Source organism: Centropristis striata, chromosome 20 (genome assembly GCF_030273125.1).
Source record: "Centropristis striata isolate RG_2023a ecotype Rhode Island chromosome 20, C.striata_1.0, whole genome shotgun sequence".
Taxonomy (NCBI): Eukaryota; Metazoa; Chordata; class Actinopteri; order Perciformes; family Serranidae; genus Centropristis; species Centropristis striata.
This window is the reverse complement of record NC_081536.1, coordinates 25412468-25432363: the sequence shown is the minus strand read 5'-3', so window position 1 is coordinate 25432363 and position 19896 is coordinate 25412468. Positions and strand designations below refer to the sequence as shown.

Here is a 19896-nt window from a genome sequence, read left to right as displayed (position 1 = left end):
CCATACACCTCCCTAAAGCACTTGCTATTATCAAATGCCCGGCCCACCAAAAAACTGACTCCCTGATAGCCAAAGGCAACAATTTAGCAGATGAAGCAGCTAAACGTGTAGCTACGCCCACATGCATGGGACCACTTTTAATGGCAGAGAATCTGGAACCTATAACAAACATAACATCTCTTAAAGAAGCACAGGAAAGAGCCGGTCCGTGGTCACATCAAATATGGATCAAAAGAGGCGCAGTTAAAATCCAAAATAATCCAGACCCACATAAAAATGGCCTCTGGCTCAGTGCGCAGGGTCAATTTGTCCTCCCACCGGCATTGGTATCGATTGCCATTCAGGAAGCGCATGGTCAAGACCATGTCGCTAGGGGGGAGATATTGAGACGACTGCAAGCAGTCTGGTGGTCACCAATGTTGGCACACAGAGTTGATAGATGGATAAATGCATGCACGGTATGTAACACGAATAATGTCAGGAGAGCGTTCACGACACCGTTAGCACATGTTCCGGTGCCTGAAGGGCCATTTCACCATCTACAAATGGATTACATAGATATGATAGACAGAAAGAATGGTTACAGGTACATTCTTGTGGTTGTGGACAGGTTTACCAAGTGGGTGGAAGCAGTTCCAACAAAAGGTCCAGATGCGAGGTCAGCAGCTAAGTTTCTGTGTAAAGAAGTTTTTCCACGGTTTGGAATACCAGATGTAATGAGCTCTGACAATGGTCCGCATTTTACAGCTGATGTGATGAAAATTGCCATGAAAATGTTAGGAATTAAGCAGAAGTATGGCTGTGTGTATCACCCTCAGTCACAGGGACAAGTAGAACGAGCTAATGGAGTTTTGAAGAGCAAAATCACAAAAATTATGGCTGACAGTGACCATAAGCTAAGCTGGGTGGAGGCATTGCCACTTGCTTTGATGAGCATGAGAACACAGTGTAACAGACTAACCCACCTAACACCGCATGAAGCACTAACAGGGAGACCGATGCCGGTCCCCTTTTACAGAGGACCCTATGAGGGGCCTCCGCTTGAACAATATCAACATGAATTAACCTATTATCTGAAACATCTAACGCAAATATACAAGGCTATCTTCCAACAGGTCAAAACTGTGATAGAGGCTAAGGCCACACAGTTCCCACCACTTCCCTCAGCAGGCGTGGCTCCCAGGTGACCCTTCTGAGCAATGGATGTCTCGGAGGCACGACCCGTCTCCTGCGCAGGGACCGAGCATGCTGCAGGTGCTGTTGGAACAACCCGCACCACCAAAACCAGGGCCAGGGAATCATCAGGAGAGACCATCCAAGTCTACTGCCAAAACTCCCCGGCACATGCAGCTGCCAGTGGCCCAGAAGTCTCTACAGCGCCAGTGGGAGGAGCAGATGATGATTGGAGAAGGAAGGCCGGCGACTGAGGATATTGACGAATCCACCTCATCGGACGAGGAGGAGAAGGAGGCCAACTACGCCCTACTGCTGCAAGAGGAAGGAGCAGAGGCATTGGCAAAAATGACCATGGCGGCATTCTCCAGGTACCTGAAGGGCCGTACCCCTGAAGAGGTTGCCAACCTCCGTAAGGAAAGGGCCAGAATCAAGGCCCGGATCAACTGGGCCGCAAAGCGTGACCGCCTCGAAGCGGCTGCAGCACAGAAGAGAGTGTGGGCTAGCACCAGGAAGACGCTGGAGAGAGCATGGGCTGTTGAAAGAGAGGCAATGAAACAGGAGTGGGCCAGCGAGCGGGAGAGATTGCTGGCCAGATGGAGGCACGAGATGGAAATCCGGGTTGACAAACAAAACCTGGTGAGGCGCCTCCTACGTGAGCTGGAAATCTACAGACGCCACACTCGGGAACTCTCCCCTAATGCGCCATGTCGTGTGGCACTAACTCGGGCATTGGCTGATATGATCGCCGACGAAGACAACCTGCCCACTCACCGCAGCCCAGCACCCTCTCCTCGAAGCCCATCACCCTCATATTCACCCACCACTCCTATCCGCTTACCAAGCCCTGATGAGGGACCCGGGGTCCCTATCCTCTACATCTGAGACCTTCCTGGACTTGAGGAACGCTGAGAACCCCATCACCAGGCATCACATGTAACCTCTCCCTGGTGGTGGCGCTCCACTGTGCGTCTGGCACATGGAGCAAAAGATCTTCATCTCAGCAGATTTAATTTCTTTTTACCATGGTATAATCATGTTTACTTTATATGACTCAAAATGTGTGATGTATTGTAGCTCCCTTTTGGAGATTTCATAGTAAAGGTTTTAATTGTCACATTATATTTGATGAAGTTAGTCAAACACTGGTAAAGGTTTAATTGTCACATTACATTTGATAAAGTTAGTCAAACACTGGTAAAGGTTTTGATTGTCACATTACATTTATCTACTGTATCACCGCACTAAGATTTGTGTGAAAATATATACTGGACCAGTGTGCTGGAATTATATATCCTGTGTGACCTCATACATATACTACTGTAACGCTAAAACGCTTAGGAAACGAGTTTAAGGCTTGCACCTAGTCCTTGTGAGAGCTGGCAAAACTCCCACTTAAGCCGTAAAAATGGATCCTTGTCAATAGTGATAAAGTGAACCCAGTAGGGTGGCTACGGCCATCTTTAGACGGCGACATTGCTGAGATGTGACTAATTAAGTCACATAGGGGGGATAATGTAGAGTAAATAATGTGGTGAGAGTTAAGCTAGTATCTCTTTATGAGGGTCTCTAGAGGGACTATGTAGCTATTTGTATGACAAAGTGTGATTAAATAATGTAACCCTGAGTGATCTATATGATGTTATATGTATAATCAATATGCTGCAGAGATTTAACTGAAAGGTGGAGAAGTACTGGAAGAGGGGAGAAGTAAAATAAGGCCCGGATAAGAATGTTAAGTTTGTGCCAGAAAAACACCTGTGATCTTTCACCAGAGATGTTCATTAGAGTGCTGGTAAGAATAAGAGAGAAGCAAGAATAAGAATAAGAAGCAAGGTTGCCCAGCTGGGCAAGAAGCAGCATTTACAAGGGCTAAATACAGTAGCATACTCTGAGTGAGAAATGAAAAATAGAAAAGGCTCTGTATATGACAAACAGAGATGAGTGAGAGATAAGAACAGAGAAAGACTCTGTGGGAACTAACGGATCATTTTAAATCATAGTAAATAAAGCATAGAAAGGCCCTATGAGAACCAATGCGGGATTTTAAATCATGGTAATATTTTCAACCCCTAAACATATTGATGTCTCTCTGCCAGGGGATGAGGTAATGCCACCTGCACCTAGGGGGGGGCGGATTTGGAGCAGCCCCTGGGAGGAGAAATCTAAAGAATTAACAAATTTTATTGGAGGAAAGGTCATAATAAATATTAATGATGGGATGGACAGATGTGTGTGATTTCTCTATAAAACCTCATGTAAGTGTCATTTCGAGTTAGAGAGCTTATGGACTGCACCTTGTGTGTATTATATTTGTTCTCTCCACTTTTTATCGATAATAAAGTGTGTCACAAGATCTTGGACTCCTGCTTGAAGATTTTTGAGACTTGTTAGAGAGTTTTTTTGGAGCTGTTTTCCAACGGGGCTTTTGATTAATTGTTAAAGATAGAGAAGTAATTTTTTCCAATTGGACTCCTTTAAAAACTAATTTATGAGCTATTTGACCTACAACTTGGACCAATAAATTACACAACAATGCGATACGCCAGACCCAACAATGCAGAAGAGCTGAAGGCCAGTATCAGAGCAGCCTGGGCTCTCATAACACCTGAGACGTGCCACAGACTGATCCACTCCATGCCACGCTGCATTGCTGCAGTAATTCAGGCAAAAGGAGCCCCAACTAAGTATTGAGTGCTGTACATGCTCATACTTTTCATTTTCATACTTTTCAGTTGGCCAACATTTCTGAATATCCTTTTTTGTATTGGTCTTAAGTAATATTCTAATTTTCTGAGATACTGAATTTGGGATTTTCATTAGTTTCAGTTATAGTAATCAAGATTAAAGGAAATAAACACTTGAAATATACCAGTCTGTGTGGAATGAATGTATACAGTATACAAGTTTCACTTTTTGAATGGAATTACTGAAATAAATCAACTTTTTCATGATATTCTAATTATATGACCAGCACCTGTATATGTATTCTCTTCCCTTAAATGAGAATCCCATAATTTCTGGGTCTTCCCTGTTTTTTTTGAGCAAACAGCTCTACAAAATGAGCAAACAGGATGGGGCTCAGTGGACAGCTCTGTTGACATCCTCGTTCCAAAGGGATTGTGCCTGAAAGACTGCCATTTATTCTGATCTGGGCCACTGGTGAATTATATATGGATTTAAAATATCTTATAACCGTATCGTTAAAGCCAAAGCTTTATCTGCATCAAAGCTAATTGCTAGGGACCTCTTGTTACTTCTGCTCAAGGTGTCTATCAGGTGTATGGCTCACCTGACGTTGTCTTGTGTGCACCTATTTTTAACAAATCCCGTCTGGTCCGTGTCCCTTTCCCTGGTTTTGGTATTGCAGATATTATGGTTTGTTTCCAAGATGGTGGGGTCGCTCCTCTCTTTAGCACATAGTTAAAACATTTTAATAACGGTGGGGTCAAGGAGTCTCTTAAAGACTTATACCACTCTGCAGGTAGTCCGTCTCCCCCAGCTGCTTTGTTTATTTTCTGTTTAGAAATGGCCTTATCAACCTCTGTTTTTGTAATATCTGCAGTTAACAGTTTGTTTTGTTCTATGCCGATAGATGGCAAAATCTATCCATCCATCCATCCATCCATTTTCCTCCGCTTATCCGGGGCCGGGTCGCGGGGGCAGCAGGCTGGCAGACGTCCCTCCCCCCAGCCACTACATCCAGCTCCTCCTGGGGGACCCCGAGGTGTTCCCAGGCTAGGAGAGAGATATAGTCCCTCCACCATGTTCTGGGTCTTCCCCGGGCCTCCTACCAGTTGGACGTGCCCAGAACACCTCTAACGGGAGGCGCCCAGGAGGCATCTAGAGATTCTAAAAACTGCTTTACTGTGGCGGTTATATAGTGTATAAATTCCTGTAATATATTTCAAATGACTTATGTATTTCTTCTGGTTTAAAACACATCTGGTTGGTGATGAATGGATCTTTCAGACTTGTGGTGTGTGGAGGCTGGGGGTTGGTTTCTGTGTTTCTCTCTTGGCAGATGTGGGCGTGGCTTGCTGGGTGGCTGAGGAGCTGGCTGCACACACCTGAGGCTGATCATCGTCTGCCACGTACAGAGAGAGAATGAAGGTATAGTAGTATGTAAGGTAGAGAGGAAGTGATAGCAATAGGAACCCGTGCTTTGGTACTGGATGTTTCTGTATAATGTTGTAACACTCAATTATTTGACACGTTACTCGCAGATAATGATAATGTTACTCAGCTCCAATTACAGGAGTCAGAGATAATTTCTATAGAAACCAACTGTGCAGCAAATTAAAAACTAACAGACATACTTGTCTATTGCAGCATAAAAAGCTAAACTGAAAGAACTGGAGTCACAGAAAACTCAGCTGGAGAGGCTAAGGCACTTCAAGGTATTGTATGCAGAACATGATGGCTCTTAGCAGTGGCGTCCCTAGGCTAAAACATACGGGGCTACAGCCCCGGATGTTTTTTCATTAGCCCCGAATGTTAATTTTTTAATTTTTTTTTTTTTTAGATCACATCCTTAAACTACATCTTATGTTGATGCTTTGATAAAATAGTGGTTTTGGACAGGTTTGAGTAACAATTCATTATTTTAGTTTTTAAAAAGCCACTACTTTGGCTTTGGCGCACAAGTGCTTAACAGCTCCAGTTCGCACGTGACGTCATTCACCCAAAACAGCGACGTCAGGCAGCAGGCGCACTTGACAACAGGCAGCTTGACAACAGCAAGCTGTTCAGCTGAAGTGTAACAAGATATCATGTCACAAAAAAAGATTTCCATGTTGTTACCTAGCTAGCAAATGTCAGTACATGGGTGCAAACTAAATTCAAAATGGGTCATTCATTTGATGATCTGTGGTTATGGGATTGCATCGTTTTCACCTTTTTCACCTGTGACATGACAGGTTTGCTGTGCACCCTTGTACTTAACCAAGCATTCATCTCTGAATGCAAGTGTGGTGTGAATTGTGTGTTCTTCGCCTATGTGGAGAATGTCTCTATGCCTAAACATTTTTTCATCTGCTTAACTCTTCTGGACTGAGCCCCGGATGTGTCAAAATCCTAGAGACGCCCCGGGCTCTTAGTGACTTATAATAGTGTATCATAAGAAAAAAAAGGTATCATATACTGGTCAGGGGAAAAAAACAACAGAACTGTATGTGCGTTAACATAAAGTCTACATGTTCAGTGGTAAAACTAAATCTTGTTAACTTATTTTCTTCCTGTCGACCATGCAACCTTTGTCCTTCATGGTCAAAATGGACCCCGTCTCGTTTGACTGTTCATAAAGCATAAATTATCACCTAATTCTGTGTTACATCTTCTTGGCAAACTTCATTCTAACACATTACCACAAGCTTTACCCCCTTTTCCTTTTTTTGAGTAAATAAGCAGAAATCACGAACTCCCTTGTACCATTGAGGTGTGTGTTTGTTTCTCTTTGGTTCCCATTGAGGGAAAAGTTTTAATGAAACCAGATCATACACTTGTTACTTTGCCCTGTGGGGAAAAAAATCACACTTGTTATACATTTGAATAAAACTTCTATGAAAGTGTTGATCAACTTTTTTCATTGATTAACTTTTTTTGTGTAGAGCATGGTAAGGAACTGTCCATGTTTTTTAAGGCAATTAGGCCACAGTAACCCCTATTTGATATATATTTTAATTTTTAAACAGTCAAATGTGGACAGAGGACAACGAGTCATCAGTCATTTAATATTTCAAAATTTTATTATAAAAACAAACAGCAATAATTATGAATTTAAAAAAAAGAAATGTTCACATTTTTTATCCACACTTATTAGAGAATAGGAACATTGGGCCTCATTCACCAATATCTTCTTAAGAATCTTCTTAGATTCTTTCTTAAGTCCTTCTTAAGAAGATTTCTAAGAAGACCCTACGCCAGATTCATCAACGTGTTCTTAAGCCGCTGAATTGTTCGCAGCCGTGTTCTTAAATTGATGAATGCCATCTCCTCGTAAGTTGAGCGCGCGTGCCAGGTGAGTCTAATTAACATAGGATTAGCATAGGTAACCGCCCATTAATGCCCATAAAAGGACCCATTAAAAGGACTGCAGGACGGTGTGTAGACGTCACACAGAGGAAACATCAACGGAATGCCTAAAGCATAGCGTAAATCCGTTGGAGCACAGGTAAAAAAAAATAAAAAAAAAATAGAAAAAATTAGCAGCATTAGTGCAGGTTGCAACAACACAAACAATTTATTTTCTGGCATAATACCTTGAAACCACAATAAGTAACTGGCCGAAGAGGCCAAACTGGTCAGAGAGTTGGACTGTGATTACTTTATCAAAGACTTTTCCTCAAAGAAGGCCAGTAAAAAGCCGGTGGTTTAGGTGAGTAGTTTCTAGGACTGTAGCCGGTATCTGAGTAGCCTACTCGGCATCCGAGTGCCGTGTTCGGTCGGACGGTCAGTCTGAACACATTAGCGCGATTTAGTGCATTTTTTTTATTACCATTACAACATGACTCCTCCATGGCATGTGCCTGTATTTGTGTGTGTAAGTGCGTCTGTGTGCGCCGGCCAGCGCGAGGGAGAGAGAGAGAGTATTAATGGGACACTCTGGATGCGCTGATTGATAGTTTTTGTTACCTATATTTTAATTAATACTACAAGGGCTGGCTATTTGAGCGTTCTGTCTCTCCCATAATATATGTATCATCCTGTACATGGCAGGTGCCAAACAAAACAGACCTAAACTGACAGTAATGTTGTGTGGTTGTGTGTGCCGGTGTTATATGCGTAATGGAAAGAGCGCCGTTGCACGCGCACATAGTGGGCCTCATTCATGAAACGTTAGTAGATTTGTGCGTAGATTTGCACATAAAAGCCTACGCTACTAAAAACCTACTCCGGATTCATGAACGCCGCGGGAAACTCAGATCTGATCGTAAACACATGTGTATGATCATGAATGCCAATCCATCGTAAGGTGGCAGCGCGCTCCCGGTAATCAGCAATTAGCATGAACCCCGCCCATGAATTGCTAATGACCACCATATAAGGAGGTGTGTAGAGGCATCCTGTCGACCTGTCAGTCATGGCACAAAGAAAAAAAGAAAGAGAAAGAAAAAAGGATTTTTCCGAAGCGGAGATTGAAATTATTTTGGGAGAAGTGGAGTCCAAAAAAATTTTTTTTTTTCATCTGTTAGTAGTGGTGTGACAGCTCCTGTGGTGTCTGCGGGCTGGCCAGTGGGGTCATAAGCCACGGCGTCAGTGGGTAACCCCTATCCCCTATGGATATAGAAAGGTAAGTCCATATATAACACACACATGTGATTATGCAGGCTATATTCTTACCAATGAGCCAGCCGTCTCTCACAGCTCCATCCTCCAAACGCGTGCCAACTGCGCAATTACGCAGGATGAATGCGTCATGCGTCCCACCGGGCCACCGTGCCACAACGTTTAACAACACACACTTTGCGTCACAGATCGGTTGCACATTCACGGAATGAAAGTTTTTCCGGTTAATGTAAGCAAATGCATCACCGGATGGAGCCTTGATGTGTACGTGTGTGCAGTCTATGGCACCGATAACACCTGGCATGTTTGCAACTGCGCTGAACCCCTGCATTACTTCTGTCTGCCGTTGTGCGCCATATGGAAATTGGATATACATTAATTTAATGATACCTCTGAGAACTGCAGGCAGGATGCGGCTCATGGATGGTTGCGAAATGCCGGACCTGTCACCTATCTCCCGCTGGAACGTCCCTGTGGCTAGGAAGCCAAGCACAGATCATGGCATGGCTGCGTTTTGTTGGCCTCGTCAGATTAGGCTCCATAATGTTGCATAAATGCAACAGAATTGGTCTCGGTAGTCTGAAACGACTAATCAATCTCCACATAGCGCCTTGCGCCAAATCATGTAGAAGTGCAAGTTCAGCCATGGTTACCATTAACTAGGACTGAGGGCCTTTTATACTGTGGGAGGTTTAATTAGAATTGATCCAGATATGGTAATGGTTTACATCCTTTTTGTGATTTTATTATTAGCCTATATTTTTATTATCATCATTTAACATGTAGAAAATAACGCGTAATCTATTGAGTCAATTTACATAGATAATTCACAATTATGAGTTTAATCTGAATCTTAATACCGCCAATTGCCAACTAATTTAACTAAATATGTTATATTTTTAATCGTTTGTCATGTTTATATCACATGTTTCAAAGGCATCTGCGTATTGTGTACATAACAGAACGCATTATGAATTAAAATTGTAATTTCCAACAGTGACGAGCATTATTTATATGCGTTCTTAAATTTACACAAGCACTACGTGTGGTCAGCAGCATGTGTAGATTTTGTTAGTAGCTACGAAAAGATCGGAGCTACTAAAATATTGATGAATGCGGAGATGCACGTAAATTTCCGTCTGCGAACGGTTTACACACAAATTCGTTCTGCTCACGTTTCATGAATGAGGCCCAATGCGTGTGTAGACGGGCTCGTTGTCATGATAATCCGTCTTTGTTTATATCGTCATGTACGTGGCAGGTGCCAAACAAAACAGACCTAAAATGACAGTTATTTTGTGTGGTTGTGTGTTGGCCAGTGTTGTTATGTGCGTAATGGGAAGAGCGCCTTTGCGCGCACACTTTGCGTGTGTAGGCAGGGGCCCGTGGCGAGTTTGTGTCCAGAGGTTGTGGGCTGAGGGGTTGCAATCTTGGCTTGATTTTATTTTATTTATTTTTTATCACAGATGAAGTCCCACAGAGCCAACTTGCAACAGAACCAGAACAGACAGAGCCCTCCTGCAGCAGCAATATATATGCCATTGTTTTGTAGGGCGTGGAGAAATGCGACCTATAAATAGGGTGGTATCACTAATGGACGGCATGATTTCCAATTTACTTGATTCATGTTAAAGCTTTGACACATTCAATTTAATTAAAATGTAAAATGAAAAAAAATTAAATGAATAAATAAATACATAAATATGACGGAAATGTCACTGTAATGGATTTTATTGAACTTAACAAAAGAAGACAACACAACCATGCCAACATGTCAGCACTGAAATGTGCTTAAGAGTACTCTTGAGTGTTCGTAGGATTTGTTCTTACCTAAGAAAAATCCTGGCTAAGAACAAAATTCATGAATGCCACAATCTTCTTAAAATCTTCGTAAGTAGGACTTAAGAACAAATTTGTTCTTAAGAACGCTTCGTGAATGAGGCCCATTGCTCTCTCTCTCTCTCTCTCTCTCTCTCTCTCTCTCTTTCTCTCTCTCTTTCTTTCTCTCTCTCTGTCTCTCTCTCTCTTTTTTTCTCTCTCTCTTTCTCTTTCTCTTTCTCTCTCTCTCTCTCTCTCTCTCTCTCTCTCTCTCTCTCTCTCAGTCAAACAGGTAGCTTTCTCAGCCTCTCTGTTGGCTTCAGGCTCGGAAACTCTTGGACCATTTAACACACACACTAATCTGGCCTTGACATGTTGTCACAAACATTTGAAATGCCTACAACCCACACACAGGTACTGGAATTCTCAAATATAAATCATTAATTTGTGTTCTGTTAAAGCTATATTCATGTTAACCGGCTATATATGATTATCTGATAACATTTAGTGACAAAAACTGTCCCACAGTGCTATGTTAGTTAAGAATGGAGATCATATTTTTATTGCATATGAGCATCAGCCGTCTTGTTATGGCAGCTCTGCAAATGGTGTCACGCTGCTTCTAGAGGTCGGAGATGTTGTGGATTTGCGTCTGTGGATTAACAGTGTATGACAGTGAAAATCATCACAGCACCTTCAGTGGCCATCTGCTTTTCACCATGTGAAAGAGAAGCAGGACTTCTTTTTCTTCAGCTATATGACAGCGTGCACACTGCAGCAAAGTGTCAGTACTGTTGATGATAATGTTTTTCTTCATATGAAAGCTGATTTACAATGCTTCACAGCTGCAATACTTTTTAATAAGGAAAGATTTGTGAATTTTTCACATGAATTCACATCAAACTACATAGTGATATACAGTGTGGGAATACTTGAGATACATGTTTTTTTTAACATTAAGTACATAAAACTCATGATAAAATATGTGTAAAAATTCAAAAAATAATTTTACTTAAAGAAACACTAAAGTAAATCACCAGAAACGACTCACTCACTCACTTGGACCGTAGCATCCAACTAAACCACGTCACTTTACTGTCTGACTGTTTTTTACTTTGTTCTCTAGAAACTTGAATGGTCTCGTGCTGTTAATGTGAGAGGGAAATCCCCTTTGTACCATCAAATGCACGACACAGTAACCGTACTGGTTTTATTAGTCAGTATAAAAATCTAGACATACAGGAGAACTGTATCAGTAGCAGCTAATTAAATGTATTTATTCTGTGTATGAAAGTTTAATGACAAAGATTTATAACATGTTTGTAACTAACATATTCAATTTTAATCTTATGCTAATTTTAATAAAACATTAAATTATCACTGCAGTACCAACTGTTGTCTTTTCTTCATCACATGGTGAAATTAGTTTAAAAAAAAGATACTGTCATATCGATTTGACAATAACAAACTATTGCCCTGCTTAGCCTGCTGCCCCCACGACCCAGCCCCGGATAAGCGGAGGAAAATGGATGGACAAACTATTACACGTGACAAAATAATTTTATGTTTTATCAATAGTTAAATCAACTAATTAAACATAAATTGTAGTTCTTCTCCACACAGTGAGTCATAATAATGTGATTAAGTTGTGGTCATCAGTGAGATAATAACGAACATGTTATTCAGTACATACAGTACAGTACTTGTATTTTCATCTCTACTTTTTTAACTATAATGTTCCTTTCTCTTCATTCACATTTTAAAGTTCTGTTGTCACAGCCGTTGATGAGATACAAGCTCAGTGAACACAGTCGCTGATCTGTTTTCAGTGGAGACGCTCTACACTTTGTCATATTATGACTTTATGACTGAGCACTTGTGTTTGGTTTGGTGTAAATGTGTTCATGTCAGTTTGGAAAAATGTGGCTGTGGTTACGATCATGTAAAGTGCACACGGCTGCTGCCTGCCACTGAATGTTTTTGTAGCTTTGTGTTGTTGTTCTTCAGAAGTCCGACTTTATTACCGTGCTGGATTTATTGAGGAAGCAAGCAGAGAAAGTGTTCTTTATCCCTCCTCTAACTTGTGTTTCTGATTAGTGTCTGCTTATCTCAGCCAATGAACAACCTCAGAGAGGTCACTATATGTGACTGTCTCATTAATGATTGACAGGTAGAGATGATGATGTTTTGGTTTGCTTCTTCTTCAATGACTTGTTTTTTATATCAAATTGCTCAATATTTACAATTTTAAATTTCAGTGAGGATGACAATCACATCTATCTCATACTGTTTGTCTTAGAGCCTGTCAGTGTTATCAGCCATGAGGTGATTTTAAACAATTATTCTAATAATCCACACTGTAGTGATTAACATGTAACTGCAACTCCTAAATTTACCATTGACAATATATTTTAAAAGACACTTTTTGAATTATTCTCAACTGATTATTGAAGGATTTGGAGCTATGTTACAACATAAAGGTACTGGTAGATAATAACTTTGTGTACTGTGTTTTCAGTGTTGTTTCCATGTCACATGTTTCAACTAATAATTGTTATCAAAATAATCTCCTGCACGTGTTTCTGGTTAATATATCTGGTAATGATTGATCAGCAGCAGACACTATATAAAGCTGGGATTAAGACAGAAACAGCAAAGGAGAACTGGATAGACTGCCACTGTGAGAATGGAGATGACGACGTGTTTTCCTCTGCTGCTGCTGCTGATCTGCTCTCTCTCCACGGCTCAGCTTCAGACACAGTCTGACAACGAAATTATTCCATTAAAAAAAAGTGAACTCCAGAGAAGTGAACCAACGAATGGCTCTGACCAGCGACAGCGACAACACAATTGTTATAAATTCAAATAAAACTTTAAAATTCTATGAAAGTATGGGGAATTTGTTAAGGAACCATCCACGTTATTTTTGTTGTTGTTGTTGTTTTAGCTAATTAGGCGACAGAAACCCCTGTTTTTGATATTAAAACATTTAAAAACGGTCAAATTTGGCCAGAGGGCAACAGGAAGGATAAAGACTATGATAGTGAAACACATGTAACGACGTTTTCATCACACACACAGATATTTGATGATTTTCTAATTTTTCCAGCACAAGCAGCAGAGCTGATCACTGTGAAGGCCATTTTATGATAAAAGCAAATAGCAAAAGTGGTTAAAAAAAGAAAAAAAGAAAGGTTTTCAACATTGTTGTGTCCACACTAATTTGAGAATAATGGCATCTCTCTCTCTCTCTCTCTCTCTCTCTCTCTCTCTCTCTCTCTCTCTCCCATTTAACACACACACCCTTCTGGTCGTCGTCACAAACGTTGGAAATGCCTACAACCCAAACACAGGTACGGTAATTCTCAAATTTAAATACTAATATTGAATTTTGATTGAGCTATGTTGACTTTAACCTGCTTTAGATTAGTCTCTAATAATATTCACTGACAAAAACTGTCCCACAGGTTTTTTCATTGCCCCAGTGAGAGGAGCCTACCACTTTGAGCTCTACATAGGTGCATATCCAGATGCTACACCACTTTATTATTATGATTGTTATTATTATAGTCAGATGATTAATGCATTAATAAATTATGATGTATTATTATAGAATGAGCTACCCAGCAGTACATAAAGTAGGACTATCAGGACAAGATCTGAAAAGCCACTGATGCTCAGAAATGTTCTCGGCTTTCAACTCGCTCCTCTACCCTTCACCCCCGCCTCCCTCTGCTCTGCTAACTCCTGACATGTTTGCCTCCTTTTTCACAGAAAAAGTTGCTGCCATCAGTAACCAGTTCTCTGAGCCTGACCAGCGACAGCTGCTGCCACCACCCAACCAGGCTTCTATCACCTCTCTACAGCCTCTGACCGAGTTAGGAGGAGGTCTTGAAACTTCTGCTGGATTATCGACCAACCACCTGCCCACTGGATCTGATACCATTCAATCTCCTCAAACCATTTCCTCGGCAGTAAATACCTCAATCACTAGTGGTGTCAACAATAATCGATTCGGCGATGCATCGCAATGCGGGGCATGCACGATTCAGCATCGATGCGGCAAAGTGCCATAATCGATTATGTTTATTTCCTGTCCTCCAGTGGAAAGTTGTGGGGGACAGGGTGGGAATTTCACACTCTGGCCTTGATGCCCTGTGAAAAAATGTTCAATTTACGGCCAAGGTGGCCTTTGCGCCCCTGTCAAAGTTCCAGTAAACACAATGCTAACCCGACCCACTCCCCTTCCTTCAGACATGCGCATCAACACTAATTTGAATATTCAAATGAGCCATGTGTTGATGCGCAGCACAGGTAAGCTAGCGGGACAAGCTGTTTTGATATGTTGTGACTGAAGTATGTGGTAGTATTTGACAGAACTTTAAATTTACGTTTTTAAGAAAGTACTATTGATAGGTAATTACCATTGTATTTGCCTATTTAAAGTCTACTCCTTAACGTTACATTTTTGCGTCATGAAAACTAGCGATAGCTAGCTAGGTGGGATAGCGCTAACGTCTTCCCTACCTCAGGGACAAGGGCTCGACATTTAGCTAATGTAAATTTCACCTCAGCAGGTTCCTTTTTTATGGCAGGAGGAGGCATTTCTCTTTCCTTACTCAAAATATAGCCAATAAAATCTATTGTTATTAGGCCTATCTGACTGCTTGTATTGCCTCATGACTGACGAAAAATGTCCCTTGTTGTGTGCAGTATAATTGTGATGCATCGCAATGCATCGTAGAATCGAATTGAATCGAATCGTTACCTGGTGAATCGTAATCGAATCGAATTGTGAGGGCAGTGCCAATGCACACCCCTATCAATCACACACATCATCAACTCCTCACTGACAGCTGGCGTGTTTCCTACCACCTTCAAAAGGGCCCAGGTGACTCCACTGCTCAAAAAACCATCACTGGACCCGAAACAGGTGGGAAACTACAGACCTGTCTCATATATATACAATAAAAAAATAAGAAATATTAAATGATAGAGAAGAAAATGTACAAAACACAGAGAGTAAAAAGCAAAAAGACAATAGAGCTGCTGGGTCTTTGAGAAGCTTATTCCCTGTTAAAAGGGCTCATTGCATGCATACAGGTGCATCTCAATAAATTAGAATATTAAAAAAAAAGTTTATTTATGTCAGTAATTCAATTCAAAAAGTGGACAAACTTTATATAGATCCATTACACAGAATGAAACATTTCATGCCTTAATCTATTTAATTTCTTCTAATTACAATAATTATGGCTTACATTTAATGAAGACTTAAAATTCAGCGTTTTTTTTTTATATTACAAAAGACCAATTTAAAAAAGTATGTTTAATATGGAAATGTTGGCCTCTGAAAAGTGTTTGACTTGAACTACTGGAAATGGACTTTTCCATCATATTCTAATGATTGTTTGAAAATATAAAATATAAGTCTCCTTAAAAATCCATCCAAGGCACACTGAGTGAAATAAAAAATCTACAAAGTATTTGTAGTTTTTGCACAAAAACCATAGTCTGCCTTGGATATTTCTTGAAGGAGATGTTGCATTTATATTACATATATTATATTTTTCAAAATAAAATAACCCTCAAACAGCATATTTAATGTTCTGTTGTAGTACCAACTGTGATCAGCAGAGGGCAGAATCAACATGTTCGTCTTTAATCTCTGGTTTACACACAATTTATGGTCGCAATAACGGTGTCTGACCCCTGGCTCTCTGTGGATAAATTAAATTGACGTATATTTGGTTAAACACAACCACCATGTTAACAAATATTTGAAGGTTTTATAATCAGAATCTGACATGGACTCTATTAAATGAGATTGTCTGCTGCAATACAGCATGGTGTTGGTTTTGTAAATTATGGGCCTAATAAGAGTAAAATAGACAAAATGCAGGGTATGATTTAGGGCATGGCTACCTGATGATGGACAGGTTGATACTGCAGCGTGTGTAGGTGGTATCACTGTGACTACATCCACTATTTTCAATACAATCTTTGGTTAAGGTAGTGGTAGAAACACAATATAAAGCAGTTTTTATGTCATCAATCTCTTTATCTCAACACCATTCAGCAGACAAAGGATGTACCGGAGGAGCTGCAAGCCGAGCTGCTGCTAGCATTTGCTAAGCTTGTTTCTCTAATGACTTAAAATCCAGACATCTGATGACAAGAAACCTTCATTATTGGTTATAATAAAGCTTTAAAAACAACCAAAATCTAAAAAAGTCTTCTGTTAAAATGTGGCTTAAAACAGCATAAAAAGAAAATGTATTACATTTTCTGACAGAAAACCATAACTAGAGACATAACCAATCAGAATTTGAAAAGTGTTGGAAACATCTGGGATTCTGTGAGGACACAACTCAGCTTAATATGTTACATCGTCTAGCCATTTTTTGGATGTTTTGATGCTGAAAAGTAACATATTATACCTTTAAAAAAATATCAAAACTAGCTGACACCCACTGAATTCTACAGATCTGGGGTTCTTTATCTAACATTCAATATTATACTGAATCTTCACAAGCATCGTGTGTCAATAAATGTCTTTGTCTTCTCTATTCACAGAAGTGTGTCTCACAGTTTTTGAGTTTGTTTTGTCAAAGTTTTCCCCACTTTGTCCCGCTCTCCCTCTGTCACTGTGACAGTCAGCTGTGTGTCACAGGAGGTGCTGCGGTTCAGATAAAACCACCCGGCTGGTGTGCACTCTAACACCAACAGAGTGCCTCCTAAAAATAGAGCAGAGAGGTCAGCCAGAGTGTGTGTGTGTGGTGTGTGTGTGTGTGTATGTGTGTGTGTGTGTGTGTGTGTGTGTGTGTGTGTGTGCGTGTGTGTGTGTGTGTATGTGTATGTGTGAGAGTGGGGGCTCTTTTAAGGAAAGGTATGAGCTTAATGTGAGGCGATAACAGAGGTGTGATACATGCAAAGACACACTGAAATGTCTGCACACACACACACACACACACACACACACACACACACACGTGAGATGTAAGAACAGGTCAGCTCACACTCGTTGAATATGTAGAACATGATCCATTATAAGTTGAGGGCTTCAACAGCACACACACGCACACACACACACACACGCACAAGGTGTTGCTTATATGTTACAGGCCTAATGATATTTAAAAAAATCCAGTTTTGTCATCATTTAGTCATCTAGCTTCAAACATCAGGATGCTGAACTCAACAAAATCTTGACTGTAAACTCACCACACAGCATCAGCCATAAAAAAACTTTTTTTATACAAAGAAATATATATATATATATATATATATATATACACACACACACACACACACGTGCGCCTTCACTCAGTAGCCTCTTTGTATAGAATACTCATGCTTGTTATCAACAGTTTTTCTTTTATTCTTTATGGGTGCCTTGTTATTGTCTACCCCAGCTCAACTTGTACATTTTTTCTTTTAAAGGAAGAAAAAAACATTTATTCTTGTATAATTTTGCTTTTAAATTTCCAAAATATACAAAAAGTAAGAAAAATTTGTGTAAAACAGAAAGCATATTGGTAAACTAACACAACAACAATAAAACACACCATTTTCATGGAAAGTGTAAAACAAAAGAAAAAGAAAGAAAAGAAACATTTTATCCTTGTATTTCAGGGACTGAGAGAAACAGCATTTCAGTCTTTATGTCCAGATATTATGTAAATGGTAGAACTGACTTGACTTTCATTATCAACTGATGTTTTCATTGTTTTTTCATTGATCTCTAATGTATAAAACAAAAACAAACACCCATCACAACTTGCAACAAACCAGTGAAACGTGCAATAAAAGAAGGAACATTTTATCCTTGTATTTTTAAATGGTTGTTGTTTAGTTTTTATATTAAACCATGTCTGAGAGAAACTGCACTGTACATATTGTTTCTACTGTTTTATATTTTTTTCCAAATATTGTTTGTCTGGCGATTTTTGTGCAGATATGCATGACGAAAATTGACAATAAAGTTGATTTTAACTTTGACTTTTTTTTCTTCCTTCTTTAGTGTATAAAATGTCCCATCACCAGAGTAAAATTTAGTACATTTTGCTCGATAAATTACCAAAACGTGCAATTAACGTAAGAAGATGCAAATGGAATTTCCTAGAACTTCCCCAGTATCTGATAATGATAACTCAGGAAGTGTACACACATTTAATGTTGTTTATTTGTTATTTTGTAAAATGGAAAGATATTATCCATATTTTTTGCAGAAATAGGGGCTAAATGTTCAGTAATTATGTGCTAGAGATTCACCTGAATGTTAACATGAAAATCATTGCAGATTTGAATCAAAAATCTGTCAAATTACAAATTACCGAAAAAGAAAGACGATAAATCAACTAATTTTGTGGCTCAAATCTTCCCAAATTCACGTCCGGATGGCAGATAGTTCCACACAGAGCTCTTATCGCCGGAAGCTGTTCGGAACGGGATGAACTGAATTAATTTCTTTTTTAATCAATCCTGTGGTGTCATGCATACTTAGTGAAAAATCATAAATTGCTGTTTAAAAGTGTCGCTTTGATGTAAAAGTCATGAGTTGCAAGAAGGAAGTATTTTTTTCAGAAAATTAAAAATGATGCTATCTCTCTGAAGCTCTGCAGCTGTGTTCTGTTGTATTGCCCACGGTTATGTCTCAGAGTCAGTTTTTATGACATGTGGCAGAATTTAAATTTCAGACAAAAAAAAACAACAGAAAGTGGAGCTGAAGGGCATCGCTGCATTGTTGAACCCTGCGGCTGCAGCAAATCTCCGTCTCCTTCATTTGATAGAAACTAAAGCTGTGTATGTATTGTTGTTCATGACAGGGTCACATGGTGTAACCACTGTTTCACATGAATTGAGGGGAACTCTGCTCTTTCACTACAACACACACACACACACACACACACACACACACTGATGATGAGGCCCCGAGGAAACCGTGCATTTGACACCATCACAAGTTCTCCATAAAAAAAGGGACAGCCTCCACAAATATGCCATGCTGATAAAAGAAGCCTCAAGCTTCATAATACCTCAAAATATTTAACCCCTCTGTCACCCTGCAGACATGACAGTTTATTCACTGCTCAAGAAAAATCACAGAAACAAAGGAGCCGGAAAACCCCCCAGAATTCTATTAAATTCAGAGTTCAGACAGTATATTTAATAAAACAAAAGTTTGAACTCTCAGGGGAAGGGTTCAGATTAGATCGAGTCATTTTTTACTGTATAACAAAAGGAACGTAATGTCGAAATGCATGTGGCTTCATTTGAAATGCAACATCTTCATGTTTTTGCAATTGTGCTGATTTATAACCACTAAAATTGTTCACAGCAGCGTCACCCATTGGTTTGTGGACTTGACCTTCAAGTCTGGCAGTTTGTTGTCATCTTTTTGTTTATGGCTATCATTTTTTGCAACCGGTACATATGCAGAACGGATCGGCAGCCGCAATGATGGCATCAGCTGACACTATAGCTCAGCAAGGAACAGTCGCTCTTCTAAATGAACAGCCGACTCCGTAGAGTGCCTTTTATTACAGTGGAAGACTGAACAAGACATTTTTTAAGCAACTAAACAACACCTGTCCTTGTCCCTGTCCCTGTCCCTGT

At 40.1% G+C, this 19896-nt stretch overlaps 1 protein-coding gene across 2 annotated transcripts; it reads left to right on the top strand.

Moving 5' to 3' along the window:
- Positions 1-1191: 1191 nt before the first annotated feature.
- LOC131993648 (uncharacterized) lies at positions 1192-2669 on the top strand. 2 transcript variants are annotated; one of them, XM_059359638.1, is made up of 2 exons: positions 1192-2277; positions 2328-2669. In XM_059359638.1, the coding sequence occupies exon 1, from the start codon at positions 1204-1206 to the stop codon at positions 2056-2058; it is 855 nt and encodes a 284-aa protein (XP_059215621.1). In that variant the 5' UTR covers positions 1192-1203; the 3' UTR covers positions 2059-2277; positions 2328-2669. The 2 variants fall into 2 exon arrangements, with proteins under 2 accessions (XP_059215621.1, XP_059215622.1); XM_059359639.1 differs by having other exon boundaries at positions 1192-2327; positions 2377-2669.
- The last annotated feature ends 17227 nt before the right edge of the window (positions 2670-19896 follow it).

Bases quoted from the DNA above. Each gene is read 5' to 3' on its own strand.
- LOC131993648 (XM_059359638.1), top strand. From the start codon at position 1,204: ATGTCTCGGAGGCACGACCCGTCTCCTGCGCAGGGACCGAGCATGCTG.